Source organism: Sitophilus oryzae, unplaced genomic scaffold (genome assembly GCF_002938485.1).
Source record: "Sitophilus oryzae breed Bouriz unplaced genomic scaffold, Soryzae_2.0 scaffold_85_pilon_pilon, whole genome shotgun sequence".
Classification (NCBI taxonomy): Eukaryota; Metazoa; Arthropoda; class Insecta; order Coleoptera; family Curculionidae; genus Sitophilus; species Sitophilus oryzae.
The window spans coordinates 3729199-3751644 of record NW_022147483.1 but is presented as its reverse complement, the minus strand read 5'-3'; the positions used below and the strand labels follow the sequence as shown (position 1 = coordinate 3751644).

Here is a 22446-nt window from a genome sequence, read left to right as displayed (position 1 = left end):
CACTTTTAACAAAAGCTGGCCAAAATAATTTCAACCTGTCAAATAATGGAGTACCCGACCAACGAGTTCGAACGAGTTAGATTTTTTCGAAAAACGGCCATAACTTCTAAACTAAAAGAGCTATCGAGGAACGGAACTCGGCATTCGATTCGCCTTTCAACCATCTCTAAGGGTGCATAATTAGGGCGCGATCGGAGACAAAAAAATTTTTTTGGCAAAAATGAAGGAAGGTTAACCCCTTACCTCATTTTTCGCCAAAAAATTTTTTGGTCTCCGATCGCGCCCTCGTTTTGCGCCCTTATAGAGGGTTGAAATGCCTATCGAAAGCCGAGTTCCGTTCCTCTGTAACCCTTATAGTTACCGAGATATTAAGGGTTGAAGTTTGGAAACGAGTTCGAAGTGCTAGAGATAGCAGAAATATCGTTGATTAACGCTATATTTACATGTGGTACTAAATTTGCTCCTTGCCTCTTCACTCTTATGCGATCCTGATAGAAATCGGCGACTTTGGACGAGGTTTAAAAATTTTCGTGCAATCTTTGTCAAAAATTGAATTTTCTCGGGTATGTATCAGGAGTACATAAGAGCGACTAGGTAAATATTTGTACAGAATTTACCTCTTCACACTTATGTGTTCCTGATAGAAATCGGTGATTTTGGACAAGATTAAAAATGTTTTGTTCAATTTTTGTTAAAATCTGAATTTTCTCGGATTTGTATCAGGAGCACATAAGAGCAAAGAGGTATATACTTAAAATTTTTGTGCAATTTTTATTTAGGAGTACACAAGAGGTGAGGTAATCGCATAGGTATTATTTTTATATAAAATACTGTCTAATTTCTGAACAATTTGTTAAGTTTGTTTAGTATCAGAATATACTGTTTGCTTTGATAATTAAATTGTTTTTCTATTTGTTCGATAATGATTAGACAGTATTTCTAATATATTTTGGTTCAATCAAACTCATTTATTATTAATTATTGTTTATTAACATATTTTTATTAACAATAGTAATATAAAAAGTATATTAAAATCCAAGGTGTTGATGGACATGCCGATGCCTATGTTGAGGTAAATGAATCTTCTGGCTACCCTTGGACCCTGGAAACTCTTGGTTCTGCAAGAAAAATATAAAGAAATAATTATTTAATTGTTCACTAACAAGCTCAATTAAAAACTATTACATCTATAACTTTAAATAGTCAGTGAATTGATAGGATGCATCAAATATTACAAGATATATATAGAAATCTTCGTAACACAAGGAAAAAACATAGTTAAGTTGGCTGTATCTATAATTGAAAAATATTTTAATTACAGTAATTAAAAAAGCGTTAAAAACTCAATTAAAAATATCAAACTGATAGTATAGGCAACTCTATATACACGCAAGTGTATTTATAGTTGCCTAAAAATAAAAATAATATAAATTTTTAATGTATTTCTGATTGCCTATATTACAGTAAAAATTGCGCCAAGATATTTTATTTGAAATTAACCATTTACATCTACATATTTTACAAAATACAAAACTATTAGGTGTTTACTTTTAGTATAATTTACCCAAAATTAATTAGATTCCTCTTCAATAATGAATTTCATTCTCAATCCACTGTTGAATGTTAAACTTAATCAACCTAATGGCATCTTGAAGAGGGTAGTTGAATTGAAGTGCAGCTGTTCCAAGATATCCTTGTTCCAAAGCAGTACAATATCCCATTCAAAGACTCAGTACAGGAATTAGAAAAGAAATGAAAAGAAAATCAGATAGAAAGTGAATCCAAAATTATAAAATTCCATGTAGGTGTCAATAGAAATAAGTTTAAAGACTTAGAAGTCTTAGAAGAATATGAGTAAAATAAGCAATAATACACAGAGCAAAACAGTTAGCCTTGTTTGATAGCATATCTCTTAAAGAAAAGTGAAACTTTGTGAACTCTGTGTCTTATGGTCAGAATTTGCTAGTACAATACAAGAAGAAAATATTTAAAAATACAATCGAAACAGAAGTAAAATGTCTAATTACATGAAAAAAAAAATGATCAGAAGAATCATTAGTCAGAAGAATGGCACAAAAAAATACAAATTATAAAACAATCATTGGAAACAAGAAAAAACAAATAGGTATATGGTCAATAAGAGCTGGAAAAATTGGCAAAAGGTTATGCTGAGCCTCCTCCCAGGAATATCTATTCAAAATTTGAAAATCAGATAAAGAAAAAATCCTCCAGAGCATTTAAGTTCGCCCCCCTTCATCAGATTTAACCCTTGGGCGACGATTAAGCCTCACCAGTCAGTTCCCATCCCAGCTAAGCAGCCTCGTCTCGGGTCACCCTCGTCACCCCTCGAGCGGACATCCACCGGGACCCCCTACAGGCGGACCCCCCTCATCATCTTCAATGTGTCCGATATCCCGCCCCCTCTATTGTCGAGACGTCACGGGATACGTGCACGAAGAAGTCTCGTAGCTTGGGTGCCAGGTCGTATCCGGCCGAAGCCTCTAGCGTTAGAACACCTAGCTCGTAAACCAGAGGGTGGTGACTCCCTTGGGTACCCATGCATGCTACATAGGTCATCGATGCCCGAACATCAGAGTTAGGGGGTGACCCGGGCCTCCTCCTCTTAGGGGAGGCTAGTTATAATGCTCTGGAGTCGATGTTACTCAGGAAAATTCATTGGAGAAAATGCTAGGAAAGCCAGAAATGACATCATATGTGGACGAGTCAGATTTTTTTAATAAATGGCGAAAGTTATTTTTCCACAATGAAGAAGATATTAGCCAGTCAAGCTTATATTATAGAAAAATGATGATATGAAATCAACGAAGTAAAATTCTAAGTAGATGGTATGTTTTACCATTGTCTATAAATAATTAGATATTTACCAAACAAATAAAACCTATACACAAATACAGTCCATGGAATATTGTATAGAAATAGTAAACCATATTTTCCCACAATCAAGAAAATATGAGAGGCAAGCTATAATAGAGAAATAAAAGTACACTTTACCAAACAAATAAGACTTATACAGTCAATAGAATATTTTATAGAATTGATAAAAGGTGATATTATTTCCAAAATCAAGAAAACATAAGAGTCAAAAGCTATAGAAGAAAGAAATAAGACCTATAAATATGCAGTCAAAGAAATATTTTATAAAACTGATAAATGAATATATTATGCCCACACACAAAAAAATATAGAAGGCAAGGTATAACGGTATAACAGAGAAATGATTAACCATAAAAAAAATGCTATTATACAAATGAGTTCTTAGTAGAGGTATATTTTATCAAACAAATCCATAGAAATACAATCGCTGGAATATTTTGTAAAATTGATAAATGATGATATTATTCCCACAATCAAGAAAATATAGGAGTCAAGTTATTATAAAGAAATAAAAATAAACCAAAAACAACTTGAAGGTAAGTTCTAGGTTAGGTGGTATTCTATCAAAAAGAAAAAGTAGTGACCAAAAACCAAAAAATTGACCAAATTAAAAATAGGTGGTCTCAATTTATGTATCTATAATAAGGAACCATAAAAATGTATCTCGAGAAACTGAAAAAAAAAATGATAAAATCCACTGATGAACATTAAAAACCAGCAAGAATATATTGAGCCAAAGAAATAAAAATTAGATATACTATATATATTATTATATATATACTTATAAATCCTGATGCATTTGTTGGTAATATTCATCAAAATGATAAATGTACTGCCCTGGAACTGTATACATCCGTCAATTTATTGTACAAAATCTGCAAAAAAAAATTAAATAATATTACATTTGATATAATTATGCTATAATAATTGTGTTTATTTTTTATTGGTTCATATATTAATCTTAAATACATTTTAAAAGATATGGTAAGTCTGTTAATAGTGTTAATAAACATTTCATAAATTTATTAAAACAGTTTTTAATAATAAAATAAACTTACTTCTAATTGGAAAATCGAAAACCAATCCAGTAAACCAGAACGATGATGGACAAATATCAGAATTTTATAAGGAGTGACCCAGGTCTCTTGTTTTAGGTGGTTTTTATGTGCTATATCTATATCTATAACAAAACCATTATAGCCAGAATGATCGCCAGCGTCCGTAGCGGATGGGCACTCTAAGAAGATGTGCTGAGTGTGTATTATTATAAATAACATCCCTAAAAAAATTATAATTAAAGCATTATATTAAAACAAAGCAAATGTGTTAACTAAAAAAATATGGCGACAGCTTTTAACATTAAAAATATGAAATGTTTCTTTTTATATTAAAGTGTTATCAAGGGTATTATGTAACTGTTCAGAATGGGGGCCCCTTTAGTATACCATAACGCTGACTTATTCTAAAAGACGTAGAATATACTTGTTTGTCTATATGAATAAACACATAAAAAGTTACCTTTGGGAATAAAAAACATCTTTAAACACTACCAAAAAAAGTGCTTCAAAATATATCAAATATCTCTAAATATTGAGCAATATTCTAAGTAAATATCGTCCTATTGCTGCCAAAAGTCACTAACTAACATTTTTCCGAACAACCAAATTCAATCACTAACTATATTTTGAAGCGGAGAATCGATTGCAAAAGTCATTAACTACGATTTCTGGCTATTTGTTTTATTTTAATACCGAATAGTTGCTAACTATAACATCTTTATGCAATGCAATTCAACTTTAGACGCATTTTTCTCGGAAGTAATAAAAAGTAAGTTAGTGACTTTTGGCGGCAATGGGACGATATGTTCTTAACATACTACAGAAACATCGAGGAAAGTATCTATGTTTTCATACACCCGATTTTGAAAAAGAAAATTATGAAAATTTGAAAAATGTATCAGCTGGTAATGATGATGTAATTGAAATATTTCAAAGTGAAAAAAACTATAGAAAACAGGCAAAGCAATGGTTACTTACATTTTCAGAAAGTTAAAAAGACCTTAAGGAATAGAATACACTCAAATACTGTACAGAAAAACCACTTTTTCTATTAAAAAATCAGAAAAATTGTAAGAGCGACATAACTATCACGCCGTTAACGGAAACGGAAAATGTAGCACTGTCAATGTTGTCAGATTCAGCACGTGTAAAAATGGTGTAAAACCATGTAAAACAAAATGGTCATTTTTTGCAGTATAATGCGGTGTCTACAAATGCATTTATTTTAACTGTGTGTATATTCTACAAATGCAGGCTCTTAAATAAACATATATATTTTTTACATAATATGATTAATATGCGTCGGCGTCGCGTGGCGTTGAGATGACCCTATATTTATTCGATTAAGGTAGCTGAAAGGGTACCGTTGTGCCAGGCCCTTACAATCTCCTTCACTTTCCCTACTCCATCAGGTAGTGAATACTCCCACTGAACGCTCTCATTGCAGATGTTTGTCTTTGTCCATTACTTCCAAGCACCCCTTTCCGGGCAGTAATCACTAATTTATTCTTTTTAATCACCAAAACTATAGCATCAGGATGGTAGCGATATTCTGTCATTCTGTCATAGCCAGTTGGATCGTCCAATTTCCTTCGCTATTTTTGATCCAGTCTGAGAACCCGGAGAGCCTTTTGGCTTCCTCAAAATTAAAATTAAAAAATCCTGCCATTTTCAATCTCACAAAGTTGAATAAGGTAAAGTGAATCTAAAAGAAATAATGTTATTTAGGTAATTTATGCTATTCAAACAATATTTATATGATATAATTAATATATTTATCATGATTTCTTAACGGTTCAATTTGTTTTATACTTACAAAAATATTGATTTAGATTAGTTTAAAGACTTCGCTAACATCTTGGCAACACAGGTGTAAAAAATCAAATCACAAATCTAAACTGACCATTAGAAAAATAGTTTTTATGAAACCTGTGAATAAAAAAAATAATTTGTAATTTAGAAGGATATAAAGCGTTAAAAACATTTCTATGAGTATCGTATCTCTGATTAAAATTTAAATGACTAACCAGACAATATTTACGAGGAGCACATGCACATTAAGAGCAAATGCAGCAAATAGACGTCTCAAAGTCAATCTGGACATCTATTTGACAATTACCAAACTAACTAATTATAAAAATCTGTAAAAATATGACATGTGGGGACATCTAACTCACATTAAGCAAATTTTAAATTTAGAGAAATCTGTAATATTTATACTAGATGGGGCTGCCATCTAACGTATAGTATCTGAATTTCAACATTAAAGAATACTGTAAATTTTTGTTACAGGTGCCGTCATCTATGAGGCAATTGCCAAAGTGCTTAATTTTATTTTAAAGAAACCTGCAATTTTAGGCGAAAAACAATGTTTTTACAGAGCCCTCTATTATTTGAAAATTATACTATTAACAATAATTTTCAAAAATAACGTGTTACAAATATTTATCTTTTAATTTTATTTGTTTACCCATCATTTTCAATATACCGCATGAAAGTATAAGGTTAAAAACACTAAAATTATATAATTTGTTCTTGTTTTTATTTCAAATCGTCCTAACCTGAAACAATTTTGACACTTGAGGAAATGACCTCTGCGGTGGATTTTGCGCTGTTGTTTAGTTCTTGTTTTGTGTTTGCTTTCGTGGATGTGTATTTGTAATATTTATCGTATAAACTAGATGCGTTTGATACTGTAAACATGGAAAAAGAGCCACACGCCGACCCTCTGTGGCAGAAAAAGACGAGCGTTCAGAAACCTATGAGGCTACCGAAAGACCAGCAAACTGGAGCTGCTAGCACCCCCTCGCTAAAAATCGACGTCGAACAGTCCACTCTTAAGCCCGACGCACCAGAATTCATCCCCCAATCCGTGAGATTCGAGCAACTTTCGCAGTCGCTGCAACAAAACGTCGTCATAACAAATCAGACACCAAAAAGTCATGCACAGAATAGAATTGCCCTTATTAGAAATTCTAAAAACAATGAAGTAAACACAATGTCTTACTTTTCCTATAATTACTAAGATTAATCCTTTTTTTAGCCTAATAACCATGAGTATTCAGATTATGAACACGTTACCAACGGATATGGTAACGATGAATCCCTGGACATGCTGAGGTTAAGACAAATCATTTCTTCCCTTATTAAGTATCCTGGGCAGTTTGACGATCTGCTTATGGTCTTTATGGAGACAATTTACCCATATTTTGATGATATTCTGGCTATGTCTGAAATTACTAATCTTATGGTAAACGAGGTAAGAAATTTGAATTTTGTCTATATATTTTATAATTGACTCTGTAAAACTTGACTTTTCCAGGCAATAACATGTCCAAACTTCCGTTACAATGGTGCAAGGCTTTGTTGGTACGTTGAGCAAAAGTGTCCCAGTTTCAGGGCAGATTTACATTTGAAATGTCAAAAAGCATTAAACGACCATACCAATAAACAGAACGTTGTGCTCTTTATAGCCGAGTTATACACGCAACTCCCCCATGACAGTTTATATGGGGCTCTTTTGGTTGAGTCCTTTAAAAAACTACTCACATCTGGCGGAGATGACAATGTTAAGTGTATTTGCCAGGCGTTAAAGGTTAGTATTAATGTCTTAAACGTGATTATTATTAATAAAAATGTTTTGGATATTAGTTGACGGGTTATTCGTTGGAACAAAACAATAAACAGGCCCTGGACGACTTGTTTGCGCAGCTTCGATTGCTGAAGAATACTATAAAGGGTTCCGCCTTGACCTTGCTGGTTTCTGTGATAAATTTGAGAGAGTCGAATTGGGGTAGGGGAAGTACAGAGTCTCCACATAGTTCTGAGTAAGTTAGTTATTTTTATAGAAAGCAGGGCTATAAGTTCGTATAAAATTGCAAATTCAAGCGAACTTTCTAGCACACCCTGTATAATAATGGATTTAATGTTGTTTTTCTTTTATAGTTATACAGAATATGATCATGATTATGAGGAAATGGTGAAAGGTATTTTGTATGAGAGCAACGGAGAAGTTTTGACAAATGAGGAGAACGAATTTTTGGCTGCTTATGCAACCAACAGCGAGTATCTTATGTAAGTTTTACAAAAATAAACTAATCTCGTATAACTTTATACACTTAGATGCAAAAAAAACGCAACGAAATTTTTTTTGTCAAATTTAAAGTGTTATAGTAATTTTTTTTATTTTTAGCCCTATTTTTATATTTTTTTTATCAAACCGTATATAAATATAACAACTTTAATTCGTAAATTCAGTTTTTTATAAACTTTAGTATTTGGCTAATTATACAGGGTTTTTTGGAGGGTCGTTTTTTACCTTAACTTTAAAACACTTTTATATATAATATACTTTTTGATGTGATTTTTCAATATGACGAGGTGGCTTTGGTGACTATTGTATTTGGTGACTATACACTACTATGAACTGGCCGGCATGTTCAACAGATATGAACTCTATAGAACATGTTTGCCAGGAATGTTAGAGTTCGCGAAGTGGCGCAAGCTTAATAAAATGAACTTTGTTTGGACCTTACAGCAGAATGGGAAAACATAACACAATATTTGCAGCACTTGGCAATATGAACCGACATCTACAGGCAGTTATAGCAGCCACGGGAGGCAATACAATGTATTAGGGTCTTTTTTACAATTTTTTTTGTTTGTGTATTTAGTTTTTACAGTTGTTTTCTTTAATATCGTTAGTTCTGTTATTGTTATTAATCTTTTTTTAATGTAGCTTCAATATGATAGTATGACAATAGCCACCAAAGTCACCTCCTCATATTAAAATCTAATACCAAAAAGTAATGATAATTGAAAAAATTGCACATTGTTGGTGGCATGTATACTTCGCTCTTAAAAATTAACCAAGGCATCTATTGACATGAGCCAAAAAACAAAATGCTCAGGAGACATGGTTCTGGCCGAAAAATATGTCTCAGGAAAATTTTCTGACGAAATTATTGCACAGGGTGTTTTAAAGTTAGGATAAAAAACGACCTTTCGATTAACCCTGTATAATAAGCCAAATAATAAAGTTTATAAAAAACTGAGTTTAGGAATTAAAGTTATTAGATTTATATACAGTTTGTTAAAAAAATAATGAAATTTGGTCTAAAATTAACAAAAATATAACACATTAAATTTGACAAAAAATTTTCCGTATCTGTGTCCGTAACGAAACGTCATTTAAACGTCAATTTTAGTGACAATGAAGACCCTGACGCCCTGTGCGACCCCGAGCCGGAAATGGACGAGGAGATTCAAGCAGCTTTCCAGGAGTTTGTAAAATTAAGTAAAGGCTAATTCTTTCTTTTTCCATTGTGTTAAAAGTTGCTTTACGAACAAAAATGAAAAAAAAACTCGTCTGATTAAGTTAACTCTTTTTATTTATTGATTTTCGGACTTTATATTAGAATTGTGTAAGAGATAAAAAAAACCGTGTATTTAAAGTGGTGTTTTCAAAAAAAAAAGGTGGTTTCTAAAAGCTTCAATTAGATTTTTTTGAGAAAGAAAGTATTGGGGGAAAATAAATTGACGTATTTCAAAATGACAATGACATTTTTCGGAGAAAATAAAAAAAATCGCAATTTTTTAGCGAATTAAACTAAATTCCAATATACAGGGTGATCCATTGTTTTGAAAAAGTCTCAGGTTTCTTATTTGAGATTGTATATAGTTTTTAAAATGGAATGTTGCAAAAAAATTTACCATTTTTAAAAAAGACTATAAATTCTTGATCAATACAGAGTGTTTTTTCAAAGCTGTCTATTTTTTAGACTAGATTTTCTGCATACTCTTTCAAAATTATAAAATAGGAAATATTTTATAATTTTGTCCTTTTCAATACTAATTATACTAAAATACACGATATTGCACGGTATGTACAGGTTAAGTCAAAACTGTATATACTGTATTTTCTCCACAATTTCAAATAAAACATATTTGAATCACCCTATATGCCTATTTTGGAGTAAAAATATTGAGGAAAACACATGATTGAGATTCTTTGGAATACTAGGTCACCCTGTACACATTAGTAACATTTTACTATCTTTTGTAATTTGGAAATATAAAAAATGATTCTAGTCTGTAAAAATCAATTTAGAAACATCTTTGTATCCAATACAATATATACAGGGTGTCATTGAAAAGTAAATAAAAATAAAATAATTACCTGTGGAACCCAAATAACCTGAAAATGAAAAAAAAACATTACTCAGATGTCAATTTATTTGTTAATTGATGAAAAATATAATTAAATTTTTGATAGAAAATATTAAATTTATTTTCATGTTTTTTAGAAACTGCCGACCTTACAGCTATAATAGCGTTCTCGAGCGAGAAACTTTTTTTAAACAAATTACAGGATTATTCTTACAGCGGTTTGGTACCTGTCAAAGTTCTTATCAAATAAATTGAACAAAAATGTTTGCCCAAACTAATTTGTTAAAATTTAGTGTGGTATAAAACTGCTGTTAAATGCTACAAATTAAAAAAAGGACATCCTGTAGGTACATATTATTATATCATTTGAAAAAGAATGCGTGTTATGTAAATTTTGGCTCGAATACGTATAAATAGCTTAGATATTCGTTAGATGTCCTTATTTTGTACGTGTTTTGTTACATTTGATTCGGGGTTTTCTTAGCGCGTCCATCGTTTTGGAAACCAAGTGAATATATTTGTAGTAAGAGTATCTTAAAAAGTAATATTAATGCACCCCAAAAAAATAAAATAAATGATAATTTAAGGTATTTCTTGCAGTTTTATTTCATTCAAAACCTCTTTAAAAATAACCCCTGGTTGAGCCACCACATCTCTTACAGTTTCCGAGATTCCTATGATGAGAATCGAATTTTAAACATCCGGTATATATATCATACGATAGAAAAAAAACGGCGTCAAAGACGGCTGCGGAACAACAATCGATGATAATTTTCTCGAGGTCAAGTCCTAGACGTCATTACTCGGCCCATACTCTTCATTTTTTAATAGCGCTTACTGCCCGTTGGCCTTAAGAAGGATGTTTATTGTTATATTGAGTAAACATGATTTTTAAATGGTATAGTTTAAAATTCCAGAAAAAATAATTATTTGAAATAGACGTGTCTGAAAACGTCCAATCTTTTTTTAATATTTCCGTAATCGATGTTAATTTTGACAAGTTTTATGTCAATTTTTAGTAAATAAAGTCTAGAGATTGACCTCGCCAAAATTATCATCGATGGTCATTCCCCAACCGTCTTTGACGCCGTTTTTTTTTCGATCATACAGTACCATACAATTGAAAAATAAATACGGCGTCAGGGATGACTTGTGAATGAAGATCTCTGTCATTTCATATATAAAATTATGTTATAATAGATCGTAATTTCCCAACAAACTTGACGCCATTTATTTTCTCGGCCACAGCGTATATAAAACGTATTGTTCACGTAATATGACTCTTGCTTCTTAACATATTCAAAAAATATCACACCACACTTCATAAACTTCACTAAAAACTAAACATTTTGTACAGGGTGTGTACAAAAAGTCCGCAACAAATGTGTTTTTTGATACTGGACGTCAAAATAAAACACTAAATCACCACAATACACCAAAACACTTTTACTTTTACACTGGACGCGCGTTTTGCTAACCATGTCTTAATCATCTGCTGATGATGCTAACATGATTAGTAAAAAGCGCGCCCAGCGTAAAAGTGTTTTGATGTATTGTGGTGATTTAGTATTTTATTTTGTTGTGTAACACCAAAGGTTCCAACTGTAATATTGGACTTATTGAAGAAATTCTGTATAAACTTTTTTAGAACAAAAAAAAATTTGTTTGTCGCAAACTTTCTGGCACACGTAAAAATTATTTCAAAATATCAAACTCAAATATGGATGTTAAAAAAAACACAATTTACAAGAAAAAACAGTTGATTTATTGGTACCTAAATATATTTATAATTACTATACACAAGTAACAGTAATGCTGTAGTATAATAGCAACCATTTCATCAGAAAACATGATGCATTTCCATCATGGAGGGAAAAAAAGACAAAAAATCTTCCATAATACACAAGGAACTCCTATATAATGAAAAAATCCATCCTCTATCTCTTCAGGTCAAACAACCAGTCATCATCAGCATCCATGGTAATATACAGGGCGAAAAAAAAAATCAACGTGGCCTTAAAATCTATCACTAGCCTTTGACTCTCTTTTGGGAAGAAAAAAACGTATTTCTTCGTGAAAAAATACTCGCTAAATTGATAAAAAAAGCAGCTGCAGAAGACGTTTCGTAGACCACAACGTATTTTTTAGGAAAATTTCAATTTTTCGGAATATAAGTTCTATTTTATTGGAAAACGGATTCGGGGAGCGTGTTCTTGAGCTCAGAAATTGGCCAGACAGGCCATGCTACTTTTGCAATCGATCGATTTCTTTCCTGGGTCGGCGTACGCCAATGAGAACGGCTCTAAAAAGTCGAGGCACTCTTCGACAGTGCGGAACGCCAATTCTTTGGCTAGGAATTCGACGGCGACCGTCTGCCGGTAGCTAAACATAAAAACAGAGTTAAGTTAAAGGTCGGAATAGGTCCCCCATCAAAAGGGGGAACCCCGAAGATGTGCTTTCAGTAGGGAAGGACGTATTTAAAAAAAATCGATACTTTGAATATCGATATTTGAAAAATTATCGGTAAACCTATCATTAAAAAGCTTGTTTTAAAAAGTATTGTCCCAAGTACCTGTATTATAATTGACAGACGACTAAAAACTCGTTTTAACAATTCAAGGAAAGAAAAAAAGATTTGTATTTAAATAAAATTTAATAAACTAAGTTTACGAAAACTAATTAATCAAATTAATAATAAAATAAACAAACCTACTTTAAAGCACATCTTCTGTAAACCAAATATAGAGTATACATACAAAAAAATAAATAGTTCTGTGCAATTTTAAGTCAAAATTGAAGGACAGTAGTATAAAAATAGAAAAAAAAACAATACTGCTTTTAAAATATGACAGTTCAATTATTAATATCCAAAATTCTAAAATAAGAACCGATCATAAAATAAAACGGCGTCACAGTGGCCTTGGAAATGATAAACGCTGATTAATTTTGTCAGGTTGACCCCTATAAGTAATTTATTAAAATCTATCGAGGTTGGCCCGACAGAGATTATCAGCGATTGTTATTCCAAAGGCCACTCTGACGCTCTTTTTTGCGATCCTACAGTATGTATGTTTAACTTAAAATCAGATAAAAAAATACATACGCCATCAACACCTGAAAGAGAAACTAATTATAAAGATATAAATGATAGAAAAACGAATTTCGATTAGTAGTCCATTTGTACCACTAACAAAATCCGGTCAGAAAGCGAATGCGTTAACACAATATCAACGGTGTACTGAACGAAAATAGTTTCCGTCATCAAATGAAATTTTTAAAGTAGATAATTTGTATTAAATCAACATAACTCAATGAATTGTACTTTATGCTAATTTTATTACAAAAATAATGTAGAGGCCGAATATTAGCAATAGTTCATTTGTCCCGATGAAAATATTTTGCGACCGTAGTTTTTTCAAGCTGTTTCCTTTGAAAATCCGCTTCGCTTAATTTTTAAAGTAGTTCATTTGTATTTTGTATCAAATCTAGATTTATCTAGATTATACTTCACGCTAATTTTACTACAAAGAATCATGCAGAGGCTGAATATTAGCAGTAGTTCATTTGTCCCGGCGCAAATATTAAGCGACCGTAGTTCTTCCAAACTGTTTCCTTTGAAAATTCGTTTAATTTTTAAAGTAGTTCATTTGTATCAAATCTACAAATCCATAAAACGAGCGACCGTATTATAATTTACGCTAATTTTATTACAAAGAATCATGGGCCGAATATTAGCAATAGTTCATTTGTCCCGATGAAAATATTTTGCGACCGTAGTTCTTTCAAGCTGTTTCCTTTGAAAATTCGCTTCGCTTAATTTTTAAAGTAGTTCATTTGTATACAAATTCATAAAACGAGCGACCGAACTATACGAAGAATCATGCAGGGGCTGAATATTAGCAGTAGTTCATTTGTCCCAATGAAAATATTTAACGACCGTAGTTCTTTCGAGCCGTTTCATTTAAAAATTCGCTCCACTTTATTTTTAAAGTAGTTCACTTGTTTTTTGTATCAAATCCAGATTCATAAAACGAGCGACCGAATTATACTTCACGCTAATTTTACTACAAAGAATCATGCAGAGGCCGAATATTAGCAGTAGTTCATTTGTCCCGATGCAAATATTAAGCGACCGTAGTTTTTCCTTTGAAAATTCGTTTCATTTAATTTTTAAAGTAGTTCATTTGTATTAAATCTACAAATTCATAAAACCAGCGACCGAATTATACTTTACGCTAATCTTATTACGAAGAATCATGCATAGGACGAATCTCAGTAGTAGTTCATTTGTCCCGATGCAAATATTAAACAATCGTGTAGTTCTCTCGAGGCGTTTTCTTTGAAAATTCGCTGCCACCTACCTTTTGACGATGCACTTAAGGTACGCTTTTCGCTCCCGCTCTATAAACCAATCGATAAGGAAGCCGGTCATGAGCGGCGCGGTGAGGTAGAGGACGAAGAATTTGTGAAAATTGCCCGCGCCCCACGCCGCTCGCACCTGCAACGCGAACGCTATGCAAGGGTTCGATTTGTCGCCCTTGGGCAGCGATTTCAGTATCGTCATTATATCTGAAACGAAAAAAAAACAAAAATAATGCATATGCAGAACTATCTATAGTAAAATGGGCTGTAAATACTTATAACAAAAAATTAGATGATTTTCATTAAAAATGCCGACTTACCCAATGTGTTCTTCGTGAAGATGAAGTACAGGATACGGTAGGCGATGAATTCACTACGATTTTTACCGCCGACCTCGTTATAGAGCGACTTTAGTTGCGTCTGACACTGATTAAATTCCTCGTGGTCGCCCTTTTCTAGAGCTATGCGCGCGTGCGTTTCGTATACCTCGACCGTGAATTCGTTTCTAATTCCCTGTACCTAAGAAAACAAAAAAAAATCAATTATTTTCGAAATCCCTTAATTTTGAGAATGTCTGTTCGTATTGGCAACGTTGTAGAAAAAGGGAAAAATGAGTAAAATCCCTTAATTCGGACAATATTTCCTCCTACTGACAACTTCGCAAAAAAGACAACAAAATATAAATTATCTATTGTAATCGCAAAACATTTTCCGATGCACGTCATCAATCATATCGACATTGATACTAAAGTCTATAAACCCGACTAAATGAAATTTTGGTAAAAATGTTTAAATTTGTTGTATAATTTAAGATACCGAGCAGCTCTTCATTTTATTTTATAGAGCAAATGATTATAATAGATATTTTATTTAGATTAAAGCTGCAAAAATTAGTTTAAATCGAATTTTATTATCGCTACAAATAGTGATGTTGGTAGCGAATATTTCCATTCGAATTTTGCAGGAAATTTCAGAAATTTCCGAAATATTCGGTCCCAAAATCGCGAATATTCGCAAAAATCCGAATTTTGCAAGAAATTTCTTTTCAAAATTCAAGACATTGAGCAAAAATTTAACGAAAGTGTATCAAGTATGCCTATTCTTAAATCAGAAGAACAAAAATGCTTCTCCGCCTTACAAAATAGAAAACGTATGGCTCTTAAAATAATGCATTTTGCCGCGAATCTCTTGGCCCCCTCTGTTTCCTGGGAGAGCACCTTAACAATGAAGAACACATAGCCGCTATGGAATTTATTAACAATATCACCAACAAACATCCTCAGTTTGTCAATAATAAAGAAGCCATTTTTACAGACGTAACAAATTATTGCGCGTTTGGATGTCAAAAAAATGTAGACTGTCTAAGTTGGTGGCAGGCAATATGTAAAAATACTCAGTTGAAATATTTAGCTGTTGCTCTGCTGTCTTTACCAACGTCATCTGCAGCCACTGAGAGAACTTTCAGTACTTACAGTTTTATCCATACTAAAAAAGGAATCGCTTAACTGCACAAAGAGCCGGCAAAATAATGTTCGTAGCTCATAACAATAAATTATTACCACAAAAACAAAAAGTGGATATGGAACATGATATGCAACAACATGAAACTCCTCCAGAACCACTATAACCCGTGGAGGTAGAGGTCCATCCTTCAGAATCAGAACCAGATGATACATCAAATATACCTGATTTGGAAATAAAAACTGACGAAGACAGTACTACTACTACTACTATAATACCCTATGAAGATGGGACCAGCTCGGCGCCTGAAAGTATTCCGGAATAGAATAATTCAGTTATTTGTGTTTTACGTTTTTTAAATTTATATTTCGTGCTTTTTTTTTAAGTTCATAGTCATAGGTTTATGTACAAAGTACAAATGTTACCAAATTATTTTTGTTATATGTTATGTTTATGACTTTTAGGAGTTATGTATTGTTTATTAAAAATATAACAACTAATATTATGTTTATTGTTTTTTTTCCACTTACATGTTGGTATCAAATGTCTATCTAATTTATTCATTGTATCAACAAAAAAATATGTAAAAATTATAAAATTTAGATACTCAGAATAATTCAGTTATTTGTGTTTTACGTTTCTTAAATTTATATTTCGTGCTTTTTTGTTTTTTTTTAAGTTCATAGTCATAGTTTTCGTCATGGTTTATGTACAAAGTACAAATGTTACCAAATAATTTTTGTTATATGTTATGTTTATGACTATTAGGACTTATGTATTGTTTATTAAAAATATAAAAACTAATATTATGTTTGTTTTTTTTTCCACTTACATGTTAGTATCAAATGTCAACCAACCACCTAACCAACTAAAAATATGTAAAATTGTAAAATTTACTAAAATTTCATAAATTTCCGAAAGTTTCGGAAATTTCCTACATCAATCAAAAGTTTCCGAAATATTAACATCACTAGCTACAATGTGTTAGTCCCATTGCACCGTGTTCAGCAACGTTGTCGTTTATTATTTGACAATTATCCTAATGTCAGTCATTATTTTGTATAATATCGTGTTGTTGAATTTTTATGAGCAATTCTCGTTTTTTTTTATTACTTTGAACGAGAACGTGACAATAAAGGTCCTTTATTACCCTTGACTGCAGTCAGAAAAGTAATTTTGATTGATAAGCACATTATACCGTATGATCGAATAAAAACGGCGTCCAGTTGGCTTGGAAATGACGATCGATGGCATTTCCTATATAAATTTACATATAAAATGACAGCGATCTTCATTTCATAGCCATCGCTGACGCCGTTTTTATTCGATCATACGGTACCACTTTCAAAGTTAGTTTTTATTAAATTCTGTGATTATTAGTTTGTGCATTACTAGCACCCTCTTATTTGTTATTACCACTTATGGCGTTGTAAGATGTATATCAATAAATAAATAACCCATAATAACGCTTGTAATTATCTTCATAACGAACTAGTTTTTGCCAATATGTAATAAGTAAAATAAGCTATAAAACCAATAAATCAATTACTTTACCAAACCATAAAATATTACTTATTAAATTAAAAATAAAACGTGAAACTCTTTAAAAAATATATAATAAATATGTTGTTTGTCAATTTTAAATTAAGATTCATCTCATAAATCCATCACAATCTGGCAGCGCTGTCGCCATCGCTTGTCACTCAAAGTTGATCACGTGCAGCGGAATTTGTTTTGCGATTACCGTACATATAAAGAACGATGTACAGCCGTTAAACGGTAGCCTACTAAAATGCCGTTAATAGATATTGTGACGTCGTTCATGTCGGCGGAAAGTAATGCCTGGTCATAAGCATATTGCAAGAGCACCTGTGGCTATCGGTTCGTATGCGAATGGTCCGGGGTTCAAATCTCACGCTGACCAAGACTTTTTTATATATTTTTTTCTTATAGCGTGATCTTATTGCATTCGTTTCACTCATTTTGGTTGGATTGATTTAGTTATTTGGCGGGTTGGTTAGCGTGGTTATTTGGAGGGTGTTAATTCATTGGTTAGTTGGTTATTTGGTGAGGTTGGTTGGTTTTTACTAATTTATATTTGTTTTTTAATTTTTTTTTATCAGTGTCGAGGTTAGTTGCGTTGGTTAAATTGGTTATTTGGTGGGGTGGATAGCGTTGGTTAGTCCTTATAAAATTCCTATATTTCATAAAGCCGTCAACTGCGTCACATCAACGACGTCATACCTATTAACAGCATTTTAGTAAGCTACCGTTTAACGACATTTTAGTAAGCTACCGTTTAACAGCAGTTTAAGTACAGCCTATAAAGAAATCCCAAATAAAAATGAACTTACCGTTAAATCCTGCCTGATACTCTTCAACTGGTCGCAAGCGTAGTAATAATCCTGCTTTTCCAGCCACTTATCCTTGATATTGTCCAGAGATTTCCGCAAGATTTCCACCGGACGGACATCACAAGCTTCCGGAGCTTTGGTCAGTCTAAGAAACGACTTTTCTATGTCCTGACACGTTCCTATGATGTGCATGCCCGTCCAGTCCAAATCGTTGGCCGAGGCGTCGCCCACAACGTCTATGGCGAACCGAATTTGAGAACTTACGCTCGGACTATTAGAAGACCTGGAAAGAGACTACCAGGTTTAATAGACTGTTTTTTATAAGGTTTAAAAAACGATAATTCCATCACCCGGCTGGATAGCTGTGAAGCGCCAAGGAGAACGGTAGTTTATATCGAAATGAAATTTTGGCAGCATAATATGTAGGTTAACTGAACGCATTTTTTAAAAATATATAGAATTATACAGGGTGTCCCCAAAAAAAGTTACACATCAAAGTTGTGTTTTTTCTTATGGAACACCCAATATATTAATTAATTTTCGGATTATAGGAAAAAAATAAAGGTGAGTTTAATTAAAGAAGCATATACCAAAAATCCAAGAATTTTGAGATATTTCGCATTTTGTGACAATGAAAAGTAAATTTTAAATTTCTATAACAGCTACCTAAATTTTAGTTGACTCTGTATAGCCTGTTATTTAATTACAGTAACCATTGTATTTTAAACCAAATTGAAGGTGGGACAAAATTAATATGGACATTAGTCACTTCTAAAAGCAAGTTACTCCTTTATTTTAAATGGAACACCCAATATATTTTTCTGGTGTTCAATGCGGAATTTGTATACCTTCAAAATATTATTAAAGTTGCCTACCACCAGACAAAGATTTTCCTAGATATTTTAATTTTTATGATTTTGCTTCAGTAGATCTTTATTATTTGAAAAAATCTAGGTGGCTGTGTGATATACCTTTTGTTAATTTAACAAAAATTAAAGATTGTAAAATACTCAACGGTAATAAAAATATACACGTTTAAAACATATTTTAATTATTACAGAATTAAAACTAAATATAAACCTATAATTATGTGACAAAAATTAGCTAGATGAAATCAAATGCTCAAAAGGCTTCCTTTCCTGTTAACTGCATAAAATTATTGTCTTTTCAAAAGGATCTTTTCATTTTAAAAAACAATACAATAATTTCTCTCATGTTGTTGACAATAGTTGATTGAGTTTTGTAAACACTGTCTTTAATATATCCCCATAAAAAAACCAGACTAGATAAAATCAGGAGCATTTAAGTATTTTATTAATTGGTGAATGCATAACCTAACCAACTACAACTAATAGAATCATATCAATTCTTTCTGATGTAGGATAAGTTTGCATTTTCGGCAAATTTCTGATTTTTTTTTGTTTTCACTGACACAAAACGATAACTAGTTGATAAAGTTGGACTAATTAGACAGCTATGTTGAAGTAACGTCAGACATATCACCGCCACCTAGATTTTATCAAATAATAAAGGTCTACTCAGATCAAAACATGTAAATGAAAATATCTAGGAAAATCTTTGTTTGAGGGGTAGGCAACCTTAATAGTATTTTGAGAAGACATGAATTCAATTCTCTACAAGAATATCTTTCGACCCATCTAGTGCGAAAACTCGTTAAGAGTTAAAAAATTCCAAAGTTGCAAAAAAATCCCATGTTAATCAAATGGACATTTTCGATGGGGCACCTCTTAATATTAATATTAAGAGAATTAATATTAATCAAACTCTTTCACAGTATTTTTTTTTTCATAATTTCCAACATTTTCAGATATAATTAAGGAAAAAAAATAGTCGATTTTTTTGAAACAGTCTACTATTTAATATACAGGGTGTTTCAAAACTTAAATGGCTTTGACAACAATAAATTTTGATACACAGATGTATTTAGCAGAAAGGAAAGCTTACCTATTGATACTGTTAAATCTGGCGGCTCTCTGTTGAAGCACCTCATTGTTCTCTTCCATGTTTTGTCCAAACGACTGATAAAAACTAGCCTTTTTCTCCTTGGCTTTCTGTTTCTTGGTCATCTTGTTGTTAGGCTTACCTTTCTGCGGGCCCAACCTATCTGCCAGTTTACTTTTCTTTGTGTTTTTGACAGCGGGCTTGACATCTTCATCGCTCGATAAACTGGATGAACTATAACAAATTATCTTTTTTCAGCAATAATTTTTCCTAGTTGTTCCAAACATTATGGCACACCCTGTATATCTTATGTGTGCTATAAAGTTTGTGCCTGTATGATAAAACTCTAAGTAATTTCTTTTGGTACTTCCTGGATGAATACATTGTATACCCTGTATATCATACAGGAAATCCCAAAGGAAATCACCACTTAATATTTTACACATTTATTTTGCAGCACTCTGTGTATAGGGTGATTACTTTATGATACAGAAAAAAAAAATTGCGTCACAGTAGATGCCCTTATAATATTAAGTATAATTTCTATGATTGAGACAATTCAAAGACTTCTGAGACGCAGATTTTTCTTTCACCTGCACCAGTAGATATATAAAAAACATACCTGGACCTTTTGTGTCTTCTCGGACTCCTAGATCTGCTTCTTCCTCTTCTTGGACTCCTCGATCTCGACCTAGAATTGTTTATCTTGCCTCTGAAATTATTTTTACCACCCAATCTGGCCCCCAAAGCGGGGGATAAGCCCTTCTTGGGGGTGTTTTGGAACTGGGCTAAAACGCCAGTGCTTATTTTACTCTGCCCTGTAAATTTAGGCGATTGTTGTTGCTGAGTTTGCTGTGTTTCTGAATGTATGCTGGGCAAAGGTTCTTTCGACCAGTCCTTGTTTAACTGCCCTGATTGATATGCGTGAGTTATTTTACCCTTTAGGATAATCTCCACCTAAAAATATGTTTTTTTTTTCAATCCTGACAATTTTAATTCAGAAAATAAACTTACCTGATTCTTATCAATAGTAGTTTTGCATTTCGAATAACAATTATGAACGTAATCCTTCAAACTTTGAGGCCAATCATCGGTAGGATTGTCTGCCGCGTTCTGCCCGCCATTTTGAACAGGGTTCTGTCCTGTATTTTGAACAGAACCACCTGGAGGAGGCACAGAAAAATTGGCAGACAATTCCTGCACTTTGGCCATGTTCTGGGACAAATCTGAAGTTTTAGGATTATCGGGGGGTAAGGGAGGTAATATTTCCGGAGGGGGTTCTGGCTTAGGAATATTTTTCACATCCTCTGGCAGAGGTAGTGGCGGTGGCGTATTAAAATGATTCCCAAACGACATAAAATTCTGGTTATTCTGTTTATTATTCCTGTTTTTCTTACGCTTCTTCTTAGCTGCGCCACTATTAGGCGAATTATTGCTGACTAAAGCATTCTGCATCGGTAATCTCTTACCGTTTATTTGAAACCTAACAGGCTTATTTGCATAAGGATTCATGTTATTCATGTGATTAGGCATAGTGCCTGGTAAAGGGGGATGAACTTTATTGTTAAAATAAGGGAAACCACCCCAACCGAAGTGATTTTGGGGCATGTACGCACCGTAGGAAGCATAATTATTGAAATTGTGCATGTATGCCAAGTAATTATTCCAATCGGCCTGGACATTTTTATTATCCGGAGGTGGTTCTTGGGGTTCAGGCTTGGGAGGGGCAGGAGGTAATGGTGGAGCATCATCTGGAGGTAAAGGTGGTGGAGATATCCCTGGAGGCGGAGGTATCGATGCTAAATCCGTAGCGGTTTCTTCCATCATGTAGGATACCTAAAAATAGCAAAAAATTTGATGTCTGATTCGATTGAAATGAGTGTGAAGTAATAAAGTGTTATAGCATGTTTTAACATTAGTCTCTAAAAATATAGAGAAATAAATATAAAGTTCTAAAATCGCCATATTGGCCGAACTTAGAACTCACCTAAATCGTTGAAAAAAACGATGGAATAAAAGGAAAAATGCAGTATCTGTAAATAAAATTTGATGAATAGATAAAGCACTAAGTGTTCTGATTAATATCTAGCACTATAAAATCACGAAAACTAAATATTTCCGATAAATTTCTCACGAGAAACGACACAAGTTGTCATTCTTTGAAACCTACACTACATCCAAATTCC

General features: G+C 32.7%; 2 protein-coding genes and 2 long non-coding RNA genes across 4 annotated transcripts; 1 reads left to right on the top strand and 3 right to left on the bottom strand.

Moving 5' to 3' along the window:
- Positions 1-1047: 1047 nt before the first annotated feature.
- On the bottom strand, positions 1048-5043 carry LOC115890219. Its single transcript, XR_004051600.1, has 4 exons — positions 4932-5043; positions 3954-4174; positions 1565-3770; positions 1048-1118 (listed from the first exon to the last, which is right to left on the bottom strand). It is a non-coding gene; the product is annotated as an uncharacterized LOC115890219 (long non-coding RNA).
- Positions 5044-5158: 115 nt separating this feature from the next.
- Positions 5159-5932, bottom strand: LOC115890170. Its single transcript, XR_004051584.1, has 2 exons — positions 5770-5932; positions 5159-5658 (listed from the first exon to the last, which is right to left on the bottom strand). It is a non-coding gene; the product is annotated as an uncharacterized LOC115890170 (long non-coding RNA).
- A 579-nt stretch (positions 5933-6511) lies between these two features.
- On the top strand, positions 6512-10709 carry LOC115890099 (polyadenylate-binding protein-interacting protein 1). The gene is made up of 6 exons (XM_030910240.1): positions 6512-6942; positions 6997-7212; positions 7276-7548; positions 7605-7780; positions 7899-8027; positions 9161-10709. The coding sequence occupies exons 1-6, from the start codon at positions 6655-6657 to the stop codon at positions 9258-9260; spliced, it is 1182 nt and encodes a 393-aa protein (XP_030766100.1). The 5' UTR covers positions 6512-6654; the 3' UTR covers positions 9261-10709.
- A 1160-nt stretch (positions 10710-11869) lies between these two features.
- LOC115890066 (leukocyte receptor cluster member 8) lies at positions 11870-22446 on the bottom strand. Its single transcript, XM_030910192.1, has 8 exons — positions 22248-22446; positions 21275-22096; positions 20883-21217; positions 20264-20494; positions 18299-18581; positions 14804-15002; positions 14483-14690; positions 11870-12503 (listed from the first exon to the last, which is right to left on the bottom strand). The coding sequence occupies exons 2-8, from the start codon at positions 22085-22087 to the stop codon at positions 12341-12343; spliced, it is 2232 nt and encodes a 743-aa protein (XP_030766052.1). The 5' UTR covers positions 22088-22096; positions 22248-22446; the 3' UTR covers positions 11870-12340.